This window comes from Rutilus rutilus, assembly GCF_951802725.1.
Source record: "Rutilus rutilus genome assembly, chromosome: 19".
NCBI classification, from domain to species: Eukaryota; Metazoa; Chordata; class Actinopteri; order Cypriniformes; family Leuciscidae; genus Rutilus; species Rutilus rutilus.
The window spans coordinates 8,423,584-8,439,595 of record NC_140232.1 but is presented as its reverse complement, the minus strand read 5'-3'; the positions used below and the strand labels follow the sequence as shown (position 1 = coordinate 8,439,595).

The following is a 16,012-nucleotide window of genomic DNA, read 5'->3' as shown; positions in this document are numbered from 1 at the left end:
CCAATACACACAATACAATATTAAATAAACAACAGATGCTAACAAAGCGGTATAGATTGGAAAATTGTGTTTAGGTGGAATTCATTGTGGCCTGTGATGTATTTTTGTGTTTTAGGTTAAGCAACACTGCGTTTCGAGAGAGTTTGAAGCAGATTGAAGGCAGTGAAGAGTGTGGAGGTTTGCCCATGATCTCCTTCCTCATCTTACCCATGCAGAGAGTTACCCGTCTGCCACTTCTTTTGGACGTAAGAGACACATTTCTCCTGTTACCAACAGCTTTATATGAGTTTATGAGTTTGGAAATTGGAATAAAATCTTGCTTTCGCTCCATTTCGCTTTGCAAACAGCCATAAGAAGGTTGTAACATTAGTTAATGTATTAACTAACATGAACTAACAATGAGCAATACATTTTGTTACTGTATTTGTTCATCTTAGTTCATGTTAGTTAATAAAAAAACAGCTGTTCATTGTTTGTTCATGTTAGTTCACAGTGCATTAACTAATGTTAACAAGATTTTAAAGTATTTTAAATACATGTTGAGATGAACATCAACAAAGATTAATAAATGCTGTAGAAGTGCAGTTCATTATTAGTTCATGCTAACTAATGTAGTTAACTAATGTTAACTAATGAACCTTATTGTAAAGTGTTAGTATTATTATTTTTTTATCAACAGCTGCTTAATATTTTTAGGGAATGTGCTGTACTACCAATCAAAAGCTCATGAACTTTCTATTCATCCAAAAATCCTTTTCCCCAAAAGTATTAAACAGTATTAAAAATTGAGCACCAATAAAAGTGTATAATAATTGAGCGCCAAATCCGCATTAGAATGATTTCCATCAAAGGAATAAATTATATTTTAAAACATTAAAATAGAAAAAAAACCTATTTAAAAATGGTAATAATATTTCAAAATATTACTGTTTTTACTGTGTTTGATCAAATACATGTAGCTTTGGTGAGCAATTAAAAAAAACGAGTTTATCTGAATTATTCCAAACTTAATTTACAAAAGCATGGTTTTATGAATGATTTGTTTTGCTAATGTTTTCTAAATGAGGAATCTAATGAATGCTTTATGTATTTTATCCTTCACGTGCTGCCACAGAGAATGATTTTGTTGGAAAAGCCTGTAATAAACTGCTGGTGTTCATGTGCACTCATCTTGAAAGCAGCATAACACACTGCAGCAAACCTAGGGTACTTGTCATTTTCAAGTGAGAATTTGTATTGAACTTTTGTGCTATTTTGTTTGTCTTTCCATATCTACACAGACCATCTGTCAGAAAACCCCTCACGATAAAGCTGAATACTATGCTGCCCGTTGGGCTTTAAAAGCTATCAGTAAGGTATGGTGCTTCTCTCTATCCATCATCTTGGGATGTGAAAAACTACACCTTTTCAAAATGTGCTAGGTGTCTGGACGTCTACTTAACAAGAGTAAAAGTTGGTTTAGAGTCATGTCCACAAGATAAATATAAACCCCTTGTCATAGGGGTGAATTCAGGTTGATCGGGACACTTTTTCCCAGTCATCTCAAGGGCCAAAAGTGTCCCAATCAACCTGAATTCACCCCTATATAATAAAGTTGGCAGTCACTGTTGCACTTCCAGTTGCCTAAAATATGACAGTGCTCATGAGTGTTTCTCAGAAATGATTTAGTATCACAAACTGTGCTGTACTGATGCAGTTTTTTCATAGTTCTCAAGCTTTTTCTCTCTTTACTCCTGTCAGTTGGTGAAGAACTGTAATGATGGAGCACGGAGGATGGAGCGGACGGAGCAGATGTACACCATCCAGAAACAGATGGAGTTTGGCAAAATCAAGGTACATGTTTGCCCAGGTTGCTGAGAAAAGGACACATTTAAAGAAAGCAATTCACTTTTCTGACCCAGTTGAGGCCTAGTTTTAGATATAAGGTTTTGCAGTAATGACGTATTCTTATAGAGCATCACCCTGTTTCCCTCGACAAACACCAAATAAGATTTTTCCATTGGCTTTTTTAGATTATTTCAGAAAATAAGGTCTGTGACTAACAACATCTTATGATTCTTATGTCTTGATAATCTTCACAAATGAATTTTGAAGCACATACAATCGTCAGAAGTCAAAAGTTAAACGTAGGTTAGTATAAACGAACTACGCCACGGTCGCATGACTTCCACGTCACCATCACTTCTGACAACTTTTTCATTCTTTGTTTAAAAACATTTCCCTAAAAATTCAAGTCAAGTCACCTTTTTACAATACTGGTTGTATCAAAGCAGCTTTACAGTGATAACAGAATAATGCAAGAGTTTGTTTCTGCTGCACAGCAGTTCTAGAAGAAAATGGCATCATAGTCTAGCTTAAGTAAATTCAGTGATGGTTCATTTTTGTTGTAAAAACGTTTAGTTCATTTATTTATATATATATATATATATATATATATATATATAATGGTGTCAATGCAGGCAGATCAATAATATTGTTGAATATTAAATGTCCCCAACTAAGCAAGCTAAAAGCCAAAGGCGACAGTGGCAAGGAACCAAAACTCCATCAGGTGACAATTTTTTTTTTTGCCACTTTTTAATCAAGACAAGCAAAAGCTGTTAAAATTACAAGAGGGTATAACTGATGTATTGTATATCATAGAATAAAACGTGAATATATCTTGAGCTTGTGTTCACCACAGACCTAATTTCAAGCATTTTACCAAAATCCCATTTAAAAAACCATTGACTTCAGGACGATGGAACCTGAAATGATCAAATGCTCTTGTTTCTGGGTTTTGTCCTTCATTCTTTTGAGATATTTTACATATAAAAAAATAAATAAAACCTGGTCCTTTGCAACCACTTTGACTTATTTCTGACTGAATAAATGGTAACACTATAATAAGGTTCGTTAGTTAAGTACCTTAGTTAACATTAACTAAGATTAATAAATGCTGTAGAAGTATTGTTGTTTAATGTTCATTTCAACATTTACTAATACATTATTAAAATGAAAAGTTGTATTTGTTAACATTAGTTAATGCACTGTGATCTAACTTGAACAAACAATGAATAGCTGCATTTTTATTAACTTACATTAACTAGTTACGGTATTAGTCAATCTTTGTTAATGTATTAACTAACATGAACTAACAATGAGCAATACATTTGTTACTGTATTAGTTAATCTAAGCTAGTTAATAAAAATACAGCTGTTCATTGTTTGCTTTTGTTTGTTAATACATTAGCTAATGTTAACTACTGAAGCTTATTGTAAAGTGTTACCAAATAAATTTAACATGATTGATTTTATGCATCTGGAATTGATTGGATCATAAAAAGTGAACATTACATCCCAAGTTTTTGGAGGTAAAGGGTTGAAAAATAAGAGTGAGATCGGAAGCAGTGGAGCAAGTGAATTGGAGTGCAAAGAACAAACTCGTAAGATCAGGGATGTGTTTTAAGAAAGAAAGGATTATTTCTCGAACCTAAACTTTGTGTTTAAAATCTTTGTCATACTGTTTTAATAATCCTCTTACACTTCATGTATGTTTTTAGCCTTTCCCGTTAGTGTCGTCATCTCGCTGGCTAAAAAAGAGTGGTGAGCTGGCTGCGTACACTGATGATCTCAGCATTTTCAGGAAGGCTTTCAGCTACAAGAGCTTCTACCTGTTCCTCTTCAATGATGTGCTCATCGTCACAAAGAAAAAGAGGTCAGACCAGTGCAGTCCTTTACCAAATGACAACTTCATGCAGTGTCCACTCAGTCAAACCACAGCACTCTTTTCAGTTATTAATTCTGATGCTGACCACATTAGAGAGTTTCTGAAGTAGTTACAGTGGCTTGGGCTGTGTTCGTGTCTGTGGCGACAGGAAGTTGTTCATAACATTGACTTACACCGAATTCAAACGTGGTTAATTGACACCGGACTGCTGAATCATTCAACATTAATGCAGTAAATGTGCACAAATGTGCATTCGTTTGAAATAATTCAACAGAAGTGTATCAGCGATTTGTTTCTTACATGACCGATCCTGCACTGAAATCTGGCCTTGCAGAATTCAAACATTCAGAATTCAAGACCCCTTCCGTGTTGGTAATTGGATAATTTGCTAATACGTTCAGTTATAAATAAGCTTAAACACCATTAACATAATTAAGTTCATACTGCAAACTTCTTACATGCTTCTAACTGCTGAGAAATCCACATTGTCCTACATGCAAATAATACAAATTTGGCCTTGAACTATATATTTGGATTTTACTCTATTTATTTATTAAAATAGACTTTCATCTAGTCATTTCAAAATGTAAACGTATATTATCTATCAGTATTTGCCAAACTTAGACAGAACATTGCCAGCATCTTGATCCTTGCCACTTTTTAGTTAATGGGGAGTAACCTGCTTGGCTTAGGAATTGTCATCATTCCAAACCCATAAGACTTTGGTTCATCTCTGAAACATCAGTTAATATATTATTAACAAAATCTGTAAGGTTTCTGTCCTTCCATTGAAAGTCCAAGTAACCAAAAATTGTAAGATCCTGAAAGGTCCTAAGGAGTCGTAAAGCGAATCCATGTGAATCGAGCAAGTCTTGTGAAGAGATAAGATCGCTTTAGATGATGAACAGATTTCATTTACTTTATGTGATGATGTGCTATATGTATGTTTGCTTTTTTTTTATATGTAAATAAAAGCCTAAATTAAATCTGCTGATCATATAAAGCTTTTGTACATCTTTTGTACAAGACTTTAATTAATCCGTTCAATTCACATGGATTAATTTTATGCTGCAGAGTTTTGGTTACCTGCACTTTCAATGGAGGGACAGAAACCTCTCAGGTTTCGTTTAAAAAATATCTGAATTTGTGTTTCGAAGATTAACCGAAGTGTTATGGGTTTGGACCGACATTAGGGAGAGTTAGACGATGACGGAATTTTTACTTTTGGGTGAACTACCCCTTCAAGATTTATTTGCAGTGATATTATGTGCTTTTAGGGTTAGGTGGTGCTGGTATGTCAGTAACACTCCGTTTTCATTTAGTGAGGAGAGTTATGTTGTGTTGGACTATGCCACTGTGGAGAAGGTGGAGGTGGAAGAGGAAATCACAGACTCCAAACTCAGTCTGAAGCTGACGATGAGTCCCAACAGCGAAGGTCGTTGTGAACAGATGATATTCGTTGCAGAAAGCAAGTAAGTTATCAATAGCTGTTTCCATCCACCTGTTTTTATGCGACTTTTGGGTTAAAGTTTTGAATATGGTGATAATCTGAAGAGTCTAGAAATTTGAGCATCAAATATGACTCGAGCCTCATAGGGTTAAACACAACATGAAACTAATGTAATATCACTTAGTGAATGTGTGTGTAAGGCTATATATGCATGATTATTTTTTTAAACCATATTAACCAGGTAATTATACTGAAAAAGAGTACTTTATATACTGTAATCTAAATATTAGATCATAATATTTAGTTTTTGCCCTATATACTTGTATTGTAAGTGTCAGATCAGATTATTCCTCCGAAATGTTTTGTAGGCTGGACAGAGCTCGATGGGTCACAGGACTCAGTGATGTCAAACAAAGCAACAACATTGCTAATGGTGGTGAGTCTGATCATTGAATGTAATTTGTCATTTAAAAAAAAGCCTTGTAACTTGATTTTTGTGCACATTAATTCAGTTTGGAAACCACTTTTTGGTTAAGCTAGTCGTGTTAACATCTTATATGTTTGACACTTAATTTTGTTTGGGGATTCCAAGATCTGCCTCAATATGAAGCTACCAAAGCCTATATGCCAAAAGCACCAGATGAGCTGAGCCTGCAGCAGGCAGAAGTGGTCATCGTTTTACAGGAAGTGGACGGTAAGCATGGTGGCTTTCTGTCATCATTTTAATCAGACCATTTAACCCTCCTCCTCCTCAAAACCCACTTTCACACGCAAACTCTGCGTCTGAAATTGCATACTCTCGTGATAGGCACTTTTTTGGAATAATTACTTTACGACCACAAAAAATACAGTCTATATAGTATAAATGTGTGCAGACAAATGTATTCTTGACATATTACATTTGCCATGTTATCATCATGTGACCTACCAGCATCAGTTACATCGCTTCACTGCCATTCACAAATCCTCTCCAGTGGCCTCATGGGATAGTAAAGTGTCTATCATATGCACACTTCAGAATCTCACCGCCTACTCTTGAGTACTGTGAATTTGGACATTCTTTTGTCACGTAATTTTTTTCGCCTAATATGCGATTTCAGATGCAGCCGTTGCGTCAGAATAACAAGTATGAGTTGACAACTGTGCCTCTACTCTGAGCTGTTCACACAGGGGTGTAGTTTGTGGGGGGTAGATACGCCCCCAATATTTAGGTCTATGCATTACAACCCCTCCAATATTTATACCATGATCACATGAAAAGGAGGCATACCCAAACTTCAACCCCCCCAATGTTCAAACCAAATCTACGCCCTTGTTTTCACATCCTCTGCCTCAGTGTTAAATGCTTCTTTTTTTTAAATAAATTTCTTATTTGCGAGTTGCTTTAGATGGGAGTTTGCGTGTACATATGGAACAATTAAGTGAATGAGTCTGATTGGCTGTGTTGTAGGTTGGTGTCATGGAGAGCGGATGAGAGATGGTGAGAGGGGCTGGTTTCCTGCCAGCTGTGCCACTCAGATCACAAACCGCACTGCGATGGAGAACAACATACAGCGTATGGCGCGACTACGCAAGGAGACCGACGTCTGAGCGGACTGGAACATACTGTACTTCTGATACATAAACTATTAGGATCTCTGTAAACTGAGTGTCTATAGTGTTTGTAATGTAGAACACTGTCAGCGTGAACTGTTAGTTGACAACAAACACCACTCACAAGAAGAACTGTTTCTGGTTTTATTTCAGCTTGCCTTTGTTAAAATTCATGTTTGGATACATAAAAAGTTATTTAAAAATGTCAAACTGACCAGATATCAAATTACTTTTAAAAACCATTTGGTGTAAAAACTTAAGACCGATTTAGAAAAACATCTGCTGTTTCCCCAAAACTTTTAGCTGTCACATAAAAAGAATGGAAAAGAAAACAGGTCTGCATAGAGTCTGCAGGCAATCGGTGGTAATCTGGTCGAAATGCATTTTTGCAAGCTTAGACGATCATATCCGTTTCTTATTGCTCAGATCTTGGATGTTGTTTCTTGACAAAACTGCAAAAGGCAAACACACACACACAAAAATAGATTAGCATGCTTGTGCTACTGGTTGATTGATTTTAGAAGTTGCTATGAGCACATGAGTGTTTGCCAGGACAGAGCAGACCATCTGCTAAATCAAATCCACTGCATTATCATCATCTAGCCTTCCATCAATGGAAAGTGCAAACTTAAGCTGAAACACCATCCATTATGTGCAGACCCCCCACCCATCCTATCCCACATATAATTGATGCTAATGAAACAATGTGAATCTGATCAAATGGAAATCTCATGAAAACATCCTAGTCACGTCACACGAACATACATAAATTGAAGGCTATTTTTAAAGAACAAGTTATTTTACAATAGACATTTTCCTGACAATCAAGCACTTTTACTGTAAAATTATACATTTTGTAATCAGCATCAAAACCCAGTAAAACATTCCCATGACATGTAAAAAAAAAAAAAAAAAAATTCTGGGAGAAAATGTGCTCAATTGTCATGAAAATAATGGCAATGCAAGAGAAATCTTAATGCTCAAACAAATAGGCTTTATTTTCTTGTTAATTTTTTTTTCTGCATTTAGTTTTTTTTTTATTTTGGGAGTTATGTAGTCTGGACATGTTTCATGTTATTTACCAAAAAAGAAAAGAAAAAGCAGCCCAAAGACTAAAAAAAAAAAAAAAAAAAAAGACTACTACAGAATGGAACCATGAATAATAGTTCACGCTAAGAAAGAGCGCTACAGTCAAAAATCACAACACACTTGATAAACAAGTATGTTAATTTACATGCAGAAACTTCTCATCTGAAGCAGTTAACCCACCCGGCCGGATGGTCTAGATGTTCGAGCCGGTTAATCTGCTCCGCCCTGTTCGGCTTCGGGAGCGGCTGATTTTTCGGCTGATGCATCGGCTGCCTTGCTGTCCTTGCCGTCCTGAGGCTTGGTTGTCTGGGGCCGTCTGCGGCGGTAGTTGAAGTTGCGACGGTAGCGGCGCTGACGGGGCTCCTGGCTCTGCCCACTCTCGCTCTGGTTCTCCTTGTCCTCCTCCCCTTCCCGGGGTTCCCGCACTGGCCGGGGACGTGGGGGACCCCTGCTAAAAAGTTATTTTTTTTGGTTATGCTGGGAACTTAGTGTACATGAGGATCTAATGCACATTCAATTACACATGAAGCTTGAAAGACACAACAAACCTAAACGTTCAAATAAGAGAAATGGCCACAAAAGAATCTGCAGTAGAGGATCAATCAAGGTCAAGTTCTCAGAGGTACATCGAGCCAAATATGAGCCATTAAAAGGGACCAGGGGCCAGTTGCATAAACATAGCCATTATGTTAATAACTAGTATGACCAACTAGCAGTTAGTTATGGGTAATCAGTCTTTTCTGTATCAAATTAGATCAATCTGTTTTTATGTATCTGACCTTGAAAAAGTTATTAGCTGTCTTTAAAGGGATAGTACACCCCAAAATAAATTATTTGGCTAATAACTCACCCTAAAGTTGTTCTAAACCTGCAAGACTTGTTTTTATAGCATGTTTAAGCATGTTCGCTTGATGTGAAAAAAAAAAAATTTACCGGTTCATTCTCGTGTTACGCAGCACGTTTGAGCTTCGGTTGAGCTTCTGTTTGTATCGATGTTTATATGTTGATAAAAGCCTAAATTAAATCTGTTCAGAGTATAAAGTGATCAAATCGCTTCAGAAAATCTGGACTAAACCGCTTCATTCATATGGGTTAGTTTTACGATCTCTTTGTTAACTTTTTGAAAGTATCAGTTGCGTAGCAGTCTATGGAAGGACAGAAAGCTCTCAGATTTCATAAAGTCTTACAGTTTTGAAATGACATGAGGATGAGTAATTAAAGGGATGGTTCACCCAAAAATTCTTTCATTAAAGAAACAATATACATAGATGACTAACTAGTAAGACTAGTCTTAGACTGCAACGGCCCCAGAACTTAGTCATGCTTGACTACATATTCTGCCTTCACGTTATCGGAAATGTCCTACTTTCCACTTCTTAAGTCGCGATTACGGGCTTGTCTTATTCCAAGTGCTTTGTTGTTGGAAAGAATTGGAATCATGACACGAGATTTATTCCTGCCTATTTCTTGAAGGAATCTTATTAAAGCCAAAATGTACAGGAGATATTAATTTTAATTCAAATGTAGTGTCCCATTCGTTGACAACCATATTAACATTCACAGTACAATCTAGATAGCTTGCTAACGATTCTAGAAATTAAGGTCAAAAACGTATTCTTCAGTTTGTAAAAGCTACGATATGCTTCAAATGGTTTGTCATATGTAAATATGCACTACATAAAGATGAGATCATTTTTAATTCTCCCCTGCACCGTTTAAAGTTTATGGGCCGCCCTACTCAAACTTCTCAGAGTTTTCCTGTTGCAAATACAACTTGAGGGCGTTCATGTCCAATTTCACACTAGGAAACTCATGTGAAGGCAGCATTAATTTCCACTAGGGTTTGATGCTGAACTTCACAAAAAAAGAAAAAGAAATAAATGCAAGCAGAAAGGCACGGTTTCAGCATTATTATACAGTATATCAACATCATAGAAAACACACAAGCGTAATCACATAAAATGCTTTTCTTTTTCAAAACATTTTAATATGCAAAATGCCATGCAGACGTGAGTGATGAATAAACCTTTTAATTTATTATTTAAAACTGACAGTTTGGACATTAACAGAACTATACCAAACTTGCCAACTACATTTTTGCTACTGAGGTTAAAAAAAAAATCAGACTTTTGTCAATCATACTTGTGACTCAAAACTTGCAAAACTAGTCAAATTACAGTATTCAGGACAGGTTTCCTCAAATTTAGCACTGCAGAGTTTAGTTTAAACCCAGATCAAACACCTATCTGTAGTTTTCCGGTAACTCTAAAGACCTTGATCAGCTTGCTCAGGTGTTTTTGATTAGAGTTGGATGTAAATTCTGCAGGGCAGTGGCCCTACAGGGGAGGATTTGAGGAACTCTGAGTTAGGAAAGTTATAATCAGAATGAAACGGGGGTCTTCCCTATTGTGACGTATTTACACAATGAATGAAACTGCTTCTCGATCAAGTAAAGAAGAAAAAAAAAAAAAAAAAAAAAAAGTAGAATGGGACTTTTGTCCATGAGGAATTGATTGAGTCGTTGTGGTTTATTATTGGTCAGTCTCCTGTGAGTGACAGGTTGTCCAGCCATCACAACAGTAAACCCAGAGAGGTCATTTTGATTAAAGATTATGAGGGGATAAAGGAATAAATTTGAAAAATTTGCATGGATAAATAATTTATAATAAACACTAATATTCTATTAAATTAGAACTATCATTTTTTATTTCATCCTTATGGAAGCTAGTTTCCGCCACTGAATAAACAAAATAAGGGTAATTGCGCCTTTTTAAATCTCACAATTCTGACTTTTCTCTCCAAATTGTGAAATATAAACTCGCAATTGCGAATTATAAAGTCAGAATCACAAGTCATAAAGTCACAATTCTACCTCCCCCCTCGCAATGGCGAGTCTCGCAATTATTTTTTTCTCAGAATTGTGGAATATAAACTCGCAATTGCTAGTTAATTGTGACTTTTTTTTTTCTCCTCACATATGCTACAGCCTCACGTCTGCAAACACAACATGCAAACCTGGGTCTGAACCTTGGTCTGAAGCCTCTGTAGTAGTTCTGCCTCATTGGTTTGTTGCCTGGGTCTGGACCACCTTGGCTCTCTTCAACTTCCCCACCCTAGAAGCCAAGAACAGCATCTGAGTCAAATAGCTTGCAACAATATTGATTTTGCAATATTATAACTTTTCTTTGTCAGCCTACCTCTGTCATGTCCCCTCTCTGGGGTGTGTTGGAATAGGGCGGACGTCTGCCGTAACGTCTCCGCACAAAGTATGGTGGGTAGCGCCGTCTGCCGGGGTAGGTGGGTCTACGCTGCTGTTGCTCCATCTCACCCTCAGGGGGATTTTCTTCCCCTTCTCTCTTCTCCCGTACCTCTCCCTCCCCGTCGCTCTGATAGTTCTCCTGGTAGTCACGAGGGGGGCCCCTCCTGCGTGGGTACCGCCTGTATCGGTTCCTGTCAGCCGCATACTTGCTACCCTGCACAGGGACGCCACCGGGGCCGGTAACATTGGCTGCCTCGGCACCCTGATAGAATGAAGACAAAATGTATATCAAATGTCTGCTAATTCAATAGACGCACATTTAGTTGGATAATGGCCGCAGAATGGAGGAATTTCCTGTAAGTCACTCTGAAAGGGCTACTCTACTATAGTCTGAGCAGAAATGCGATATTTAATCAATAGCTTCATATAGTTTAAAGTAGAGAATTTAACCTTTTTTTTCTGGATCCACTAAGAATTCTTTCAGCACATTTGAGGAAGTAACCCTAATGTCCTAACTATACATTCAGTCAAAATTGTTAAAAGTTAATTGTTATGTTAGACAAAGTCAAACTGTGAATTAAATGGATGTATTGGAATTAAGTAGTGAACAAGCAAACGTTGTAATTTAAAAACAAAGTCACTTTCTTCAAAGCTGCCAATCTAGTCTCTCCACATTCTTTCAACCAGCTTCTTAAGTTCACACGTATTCAAATTAATATTCTAAAGAAATCCAATTGCTGTATCCAAAACAAATTAATTTAAGGCTTCAATTCAAAATGCATTTAAGATATCCAAAGAAACTCTTGACTGATAGTGTGTGTATATATATATAAAAAAGATGTTCTGACCCGGAACCATTAATTATTCACCCCCGTATTGTATCAAACCTGTAAGACTTTCATTCGTCTTGAAACCCAAAAACCGAAGATTTTTTTGTTTTTTTTTTGTTGATGAAATCTGAGAGCTTTGTCGCTCCACTGACAGTCCAACAGATTTAATTTAGGCTTTTATCCACATTGAACAGCGAACATTACCAGAATCTTAACCGAACCTGCTTGACGCGCGGGAACTTCAAACGTGCTGCGTAACACGAAAATCATCCTTATTAATTCCCGTCGTCAACTTCCATTTACCACAACTGATGTGCAAGTTGACGAATGTCTATATGTAATAAAAGCCTAACTTCAATCTGTTCATCATATAAAGTGATCGTGTCTCTTCATACATTTTTGGACTAAACCGCTCAATTCACATGGGTTAGTTTTACGATCTCTGTATGAACCTTTTGAAGCATCAAAGTGGAAGTTGTGCGGACTGTCAATGGAGGGACAGAAATCACTCAGATTTCATCAAAAAGATCCTCATTTGTGCTCCAAAGATGAACGAAAGTCTTACAGGTTTGGAACGACATGAGGGTGAGTAATTAAGAAAGAAGTTTAATTTTTGGGTGAACAAAAACTATCCCTTTAACGAATTTCATGAAAACATTTTATTTGTTAGTATTTTAAACTGAATTGATTCAATTCCCAACCCTAATGTTATGCGAGGAACTTTAAAGTTGAGTATTTCGGTCAAACTCTAAATCAACAAAGAAAACTCAAGCTCACCTTCTCCCCTTCTACGACGTCAAACTCCACAGTCTCTCCATCCCCAACGCTACGAAGATATTTCCTTGGATTGTTCTTCTTAATGGCGGTCTGGATACAAAGCAAAAGCAATCAGAAAACACATCTTCCCCCAAAACCAAGTATGTCAATATGGTGACAATCAGAGAAAAAATAATTACCTGGTGCACAAAGACATCTTCCTTTGTGTCATTCCTGTGAAAGTTCAGAGTGAAATGTTACTAATTGAGGACGCATGGAGAAAACAAGCATGCAGAGTCGAAGAGCAAGTTAAATATTTGAATAAATAATAGCGTGCAAGTCAGGTCTAGCTTTATAAGCACATAAAGGCTATAATAGGATTGTGGATGTTCCCTGACCCACATATTATATTAGAGAGAGTCTTTAGAGGCTGAATGTTATTTACCTGTTGATGAAACCGTAGCCGTTCCTTACATTGAACCATTTAACTGTCCCCAGGACTTTTGTTGCTACAAAGAGAAAAGAAAACCACAGACAGATTTAGATAGATCCAACATGTGTCAAAAACAGTATTTTCAAAAATCAAATTACAACTGTTGACAGAAAAAGATGCATTAAACTAGCAAAGCCATTTAAAAGCAACTCTTTGCGAGTTGATTTCATTTTGTGTCCTCTATTTATAACCTCCAACTGTCGTGCTTTTAATAGATTGTGATGCAAAAGCAGCTGCTCTTATCAGAAGAACCTCCATCACCATGAAAGGCTCTGACCCTTCAAGAGTTCACATTATTAACATCTTATTCAAGTTATGATGACTGACATGCCAATTACAGAATTAAGAAAATTAAGCTTCAGGCAAGAGTTTAAAGAAATAAAGACATTACAAATGGTTTAAAACAGGGGTTTTCAATCTGGGGTCGGGGCACCCCCGGGGGACTACAAGAGAGACAGTGTTCAAATGTAATAAAATTAATTAAAATAAACATCTAACCGTACAGTACTATATTAAGTAAAAAAAAAATTTAAAAATGCAATGCAACAATAGAAACATAATAGAAAAGTAGGTTCCAAATATGTTTTACACATTTATAATATTGATTTTTCACAGTATAAATTGTGTCTTTATAAATTAAAATAAATGGATGCCTTTTCAATTTGTGGATGGGAGTCCTTTGTACAAGGATATTAATATCTGGGGGCCTGTGGCATTTAAAAGATAGAAAACTCCATTTAAAAAAAAATTTGCTGAGGACAAAAATGTTGCATGAGACTGGAAAAAAGGTTTGTGAGATTCCCACTAGCTCTAGAAGTCTTACAAATGAAAATTTTTGCATAAAGAAAAAAAAATAATTAATTTCGTTATGACCTTGTTGGTTTTGTTTCACATTTGTTTCCTGACAATCAATCCAAATTACCATTACCATAAATTACCATTTTGCATAAAAAAAAAACTCTGTTATGAATGTTGGTTTTGCTGACAATCAATCCAAATTACCATTAACGTTACCATAAATTAACATTTTGCATAAAAAACAAAAAAAAAAACCTCTTTGTTATGAACCTGTTGGTTTTGCTTCACATTTTCCTGACAATCAATCCAAATATCCATTACCATAAAAAGTCACTTTTTTTTTACAGTAATAAGAATCACCACTGATGATGATGATAGGAATTACAAAAACTTTGTAGTGAATTACAATACAAAGAAAATTGTTTTAAAATGGCATTTAAAACCCTAGATCTTTGTATGAAATGTGTTGGTTCAATATATTCAGTTTACACTGCAGTATATTAATAAGCACATTCATTTGCCCAATGTGTTGTTGAGTAGGAAGTGATGATGTTGAGAGATGCTAACTGCAGTTAGCACATTAGCCTCAGCCATGTGGCCGGATTGAAGCCAAACAGCCCTGATCCTCCATCCTCACTACAGGACACGATAGGCACTACGAGAAGACACATCTATACGTTTAGTTCTAGATTTGACAAGCGATTAGCGTTTCAAGTTAAACGTTCCTATGTTTGTATCAGCAGATCAGACAAAAGCAGCGTCCATCATCCAAACACCATGGCGGACATTTTATATCTGGTGTGGTGAGATTGATATAGATTATCATTATCCATATTACTACCGTTTTGTAATCTATACAATAAATCGTCTGAGGGATGATGGGATCTTCCGGGGACGGCGTTGATGGTGTTAATAGAGATGAGGACACGTATGCACGACGCGTCAAACGCACAACACGCACGAACAAAGGGAAAGTGAGCAAGCGCTTAACCTGGCTTACCCAAGAATCCAGCCCTCAAACTAACCCTTTAAGTTTAAAATCCGAAGCGGTTCGGGCTGACCGCAACAATTGGACTCGTATATGTGTTTTATACGAACAGTTCAAAATGATCTGGGTCATCATGTCACGCTCAAGGCCAAGCTCAAGGGTTTCATGGGCAGCCTTTATTGGTAAACAAGTACGTATATTTACAATAAAATTATCGTATTGGGGGTCTCTGGTGTGGTAAATAATAATGATAGTGGATCTATCACGATAGTAACGTTAGTTCTATAAAGCGAGAACCGCCTTATGACTCTTGTTAAATTTAGTAGGCCGCGGGCTCGAGCACGCGTCATGGCGGTTATCAATTCACACGCGGATGTGTTGGAACGCGGCGCGCGAGCGAACATTTAAACTTACTGAGACCGTTTAACGTCTAAAGTTTAACCTATTTACATCCTAATATGTATGAAATAGACTGACAACTCCATAACAAAAACTCTAAGACAGGTAAGCCACGGGTATACAGCATTAACGTTACTAGTAAGTTTGTGACTGAATAATGACACCACACAGTCACGGTGAGGCCACACGCTTTCCCTAACTGAAAAATCCGTTAACGTAAAAGTGTATAAAACCTTGAAACGTCGACGCATGAAAGAAAATATATTATTTTGAAGGAACGAAAACCGTAGGGTAAAGGGCTAAAGCTTACCGATGACCTTCTTATCCCCCGCGGTAGCTGCGGCTGCCGGGCTGGACGGGCTCTCCACGTCGGCGGCAGGCTGCGGCGGCTGCTGCTGTGTTTCGGCCTCGCTGCTCATGTTGTTTTCTTGTTGTTAAAGCCGGCGGTGGCTCTCTAGTGTGTTTTTTTTTCCCGGTGCTAGATGGTAACCTGGGCCGGCGGTGGTGGGGGCTGCTGCCTTCGGGCTCTCCGCTTTCCTTTCTCCGCTCCCGTTGCCGATCGAACTGGACGGACTGAGTAAAGATGCCGGACGATATTCTGTCACATCTCTCCACCCATTCCTCAATCCAATTGGTCGGTTAACTTGT

General features: G+C 37.2%; 2 protein-coding genes across 5 annotated transcripts in view; one reads left to right on the top strand and one right to left on the bottom strand.

Moving 5' to 3' along the window:
• arhgef16 (Rho guanine nucleotide exchange factor (GEF) 16) overlaps positions 1–7,072 on the top strand; it is a 23,729-nt gene extending 16,657 nt beyond the window's left edge. The window contains exons 8-15 of the mRNA XM_084390308.1: positions 116–245; positions 1,281–1,355; positions 1,741–1,833; positions 3,543–3,697; positions 5,032–5,181; positions 5,528–5,595; positions 5,752–5,853; positions 6,610–7,072. Coding sequence (XP_084246434.1) covers positions 116–245; positions 1,281–1,355; positions 1,741–1,833; positions 3,543–3,697; positions 5,032–5,181; positions 5,528–5,595; positions 5,752–5,853; positions 6,610–6,749 — 913 coding nt within the window. The 3' untranslated portion in view covers positions 6,750–7,072. The remainder of the gene's footprint in view (positions 1–115; positions 246–1,280; positions 1,356–1,740; positions 1,834–3,542; positions 3,698–5,031; positions 5,182–5,527; positions 5,596–5,751; positions 5,854–6,609) is intronic.
• ybx1 (Y box binding protein 1) lies at positions 6,883–16,012 on the bottom strand. 4 transcript variants are annotated; one of them, XM_084390311.1, is made up of 8 exons: positions 15,675–16,012; positions 13,132–13,195; positions 12,887–12,920; positions 12,708–12,797; positions 11,039–11,362; positions 10,869–10,954; positions 8,022–8,292; positions 6,883–7,204 (listed from the first exon to the last, which is right to left on the bottom strand). In XM_084390311.1, exons 1-7 carry the CDS (start codon positions 15,781–15,783, stop codon positions 8,052–8,054), a joined length of 948 nt encoding a protein of 315 aa, XP_084246437.1. In that variant the 5' UTR covers positions 15,784–16,012; the 3' UTR covers positions 6,883–7,204; positions 8,022–8,051. The 4 variants fall into 4 exon arrangements, with proteins under 4 accessions (XP_084246437.1, XP_084246438.1, XP_084246435.1 ...); XM_084390312.1 differs by having other exon boundaries at positions 8,022–8,289; positions 15,675–15,992; XM_084390309.1 differs by having other exon boundaries at positions 10,857–10,954; positions 15,675–15,983.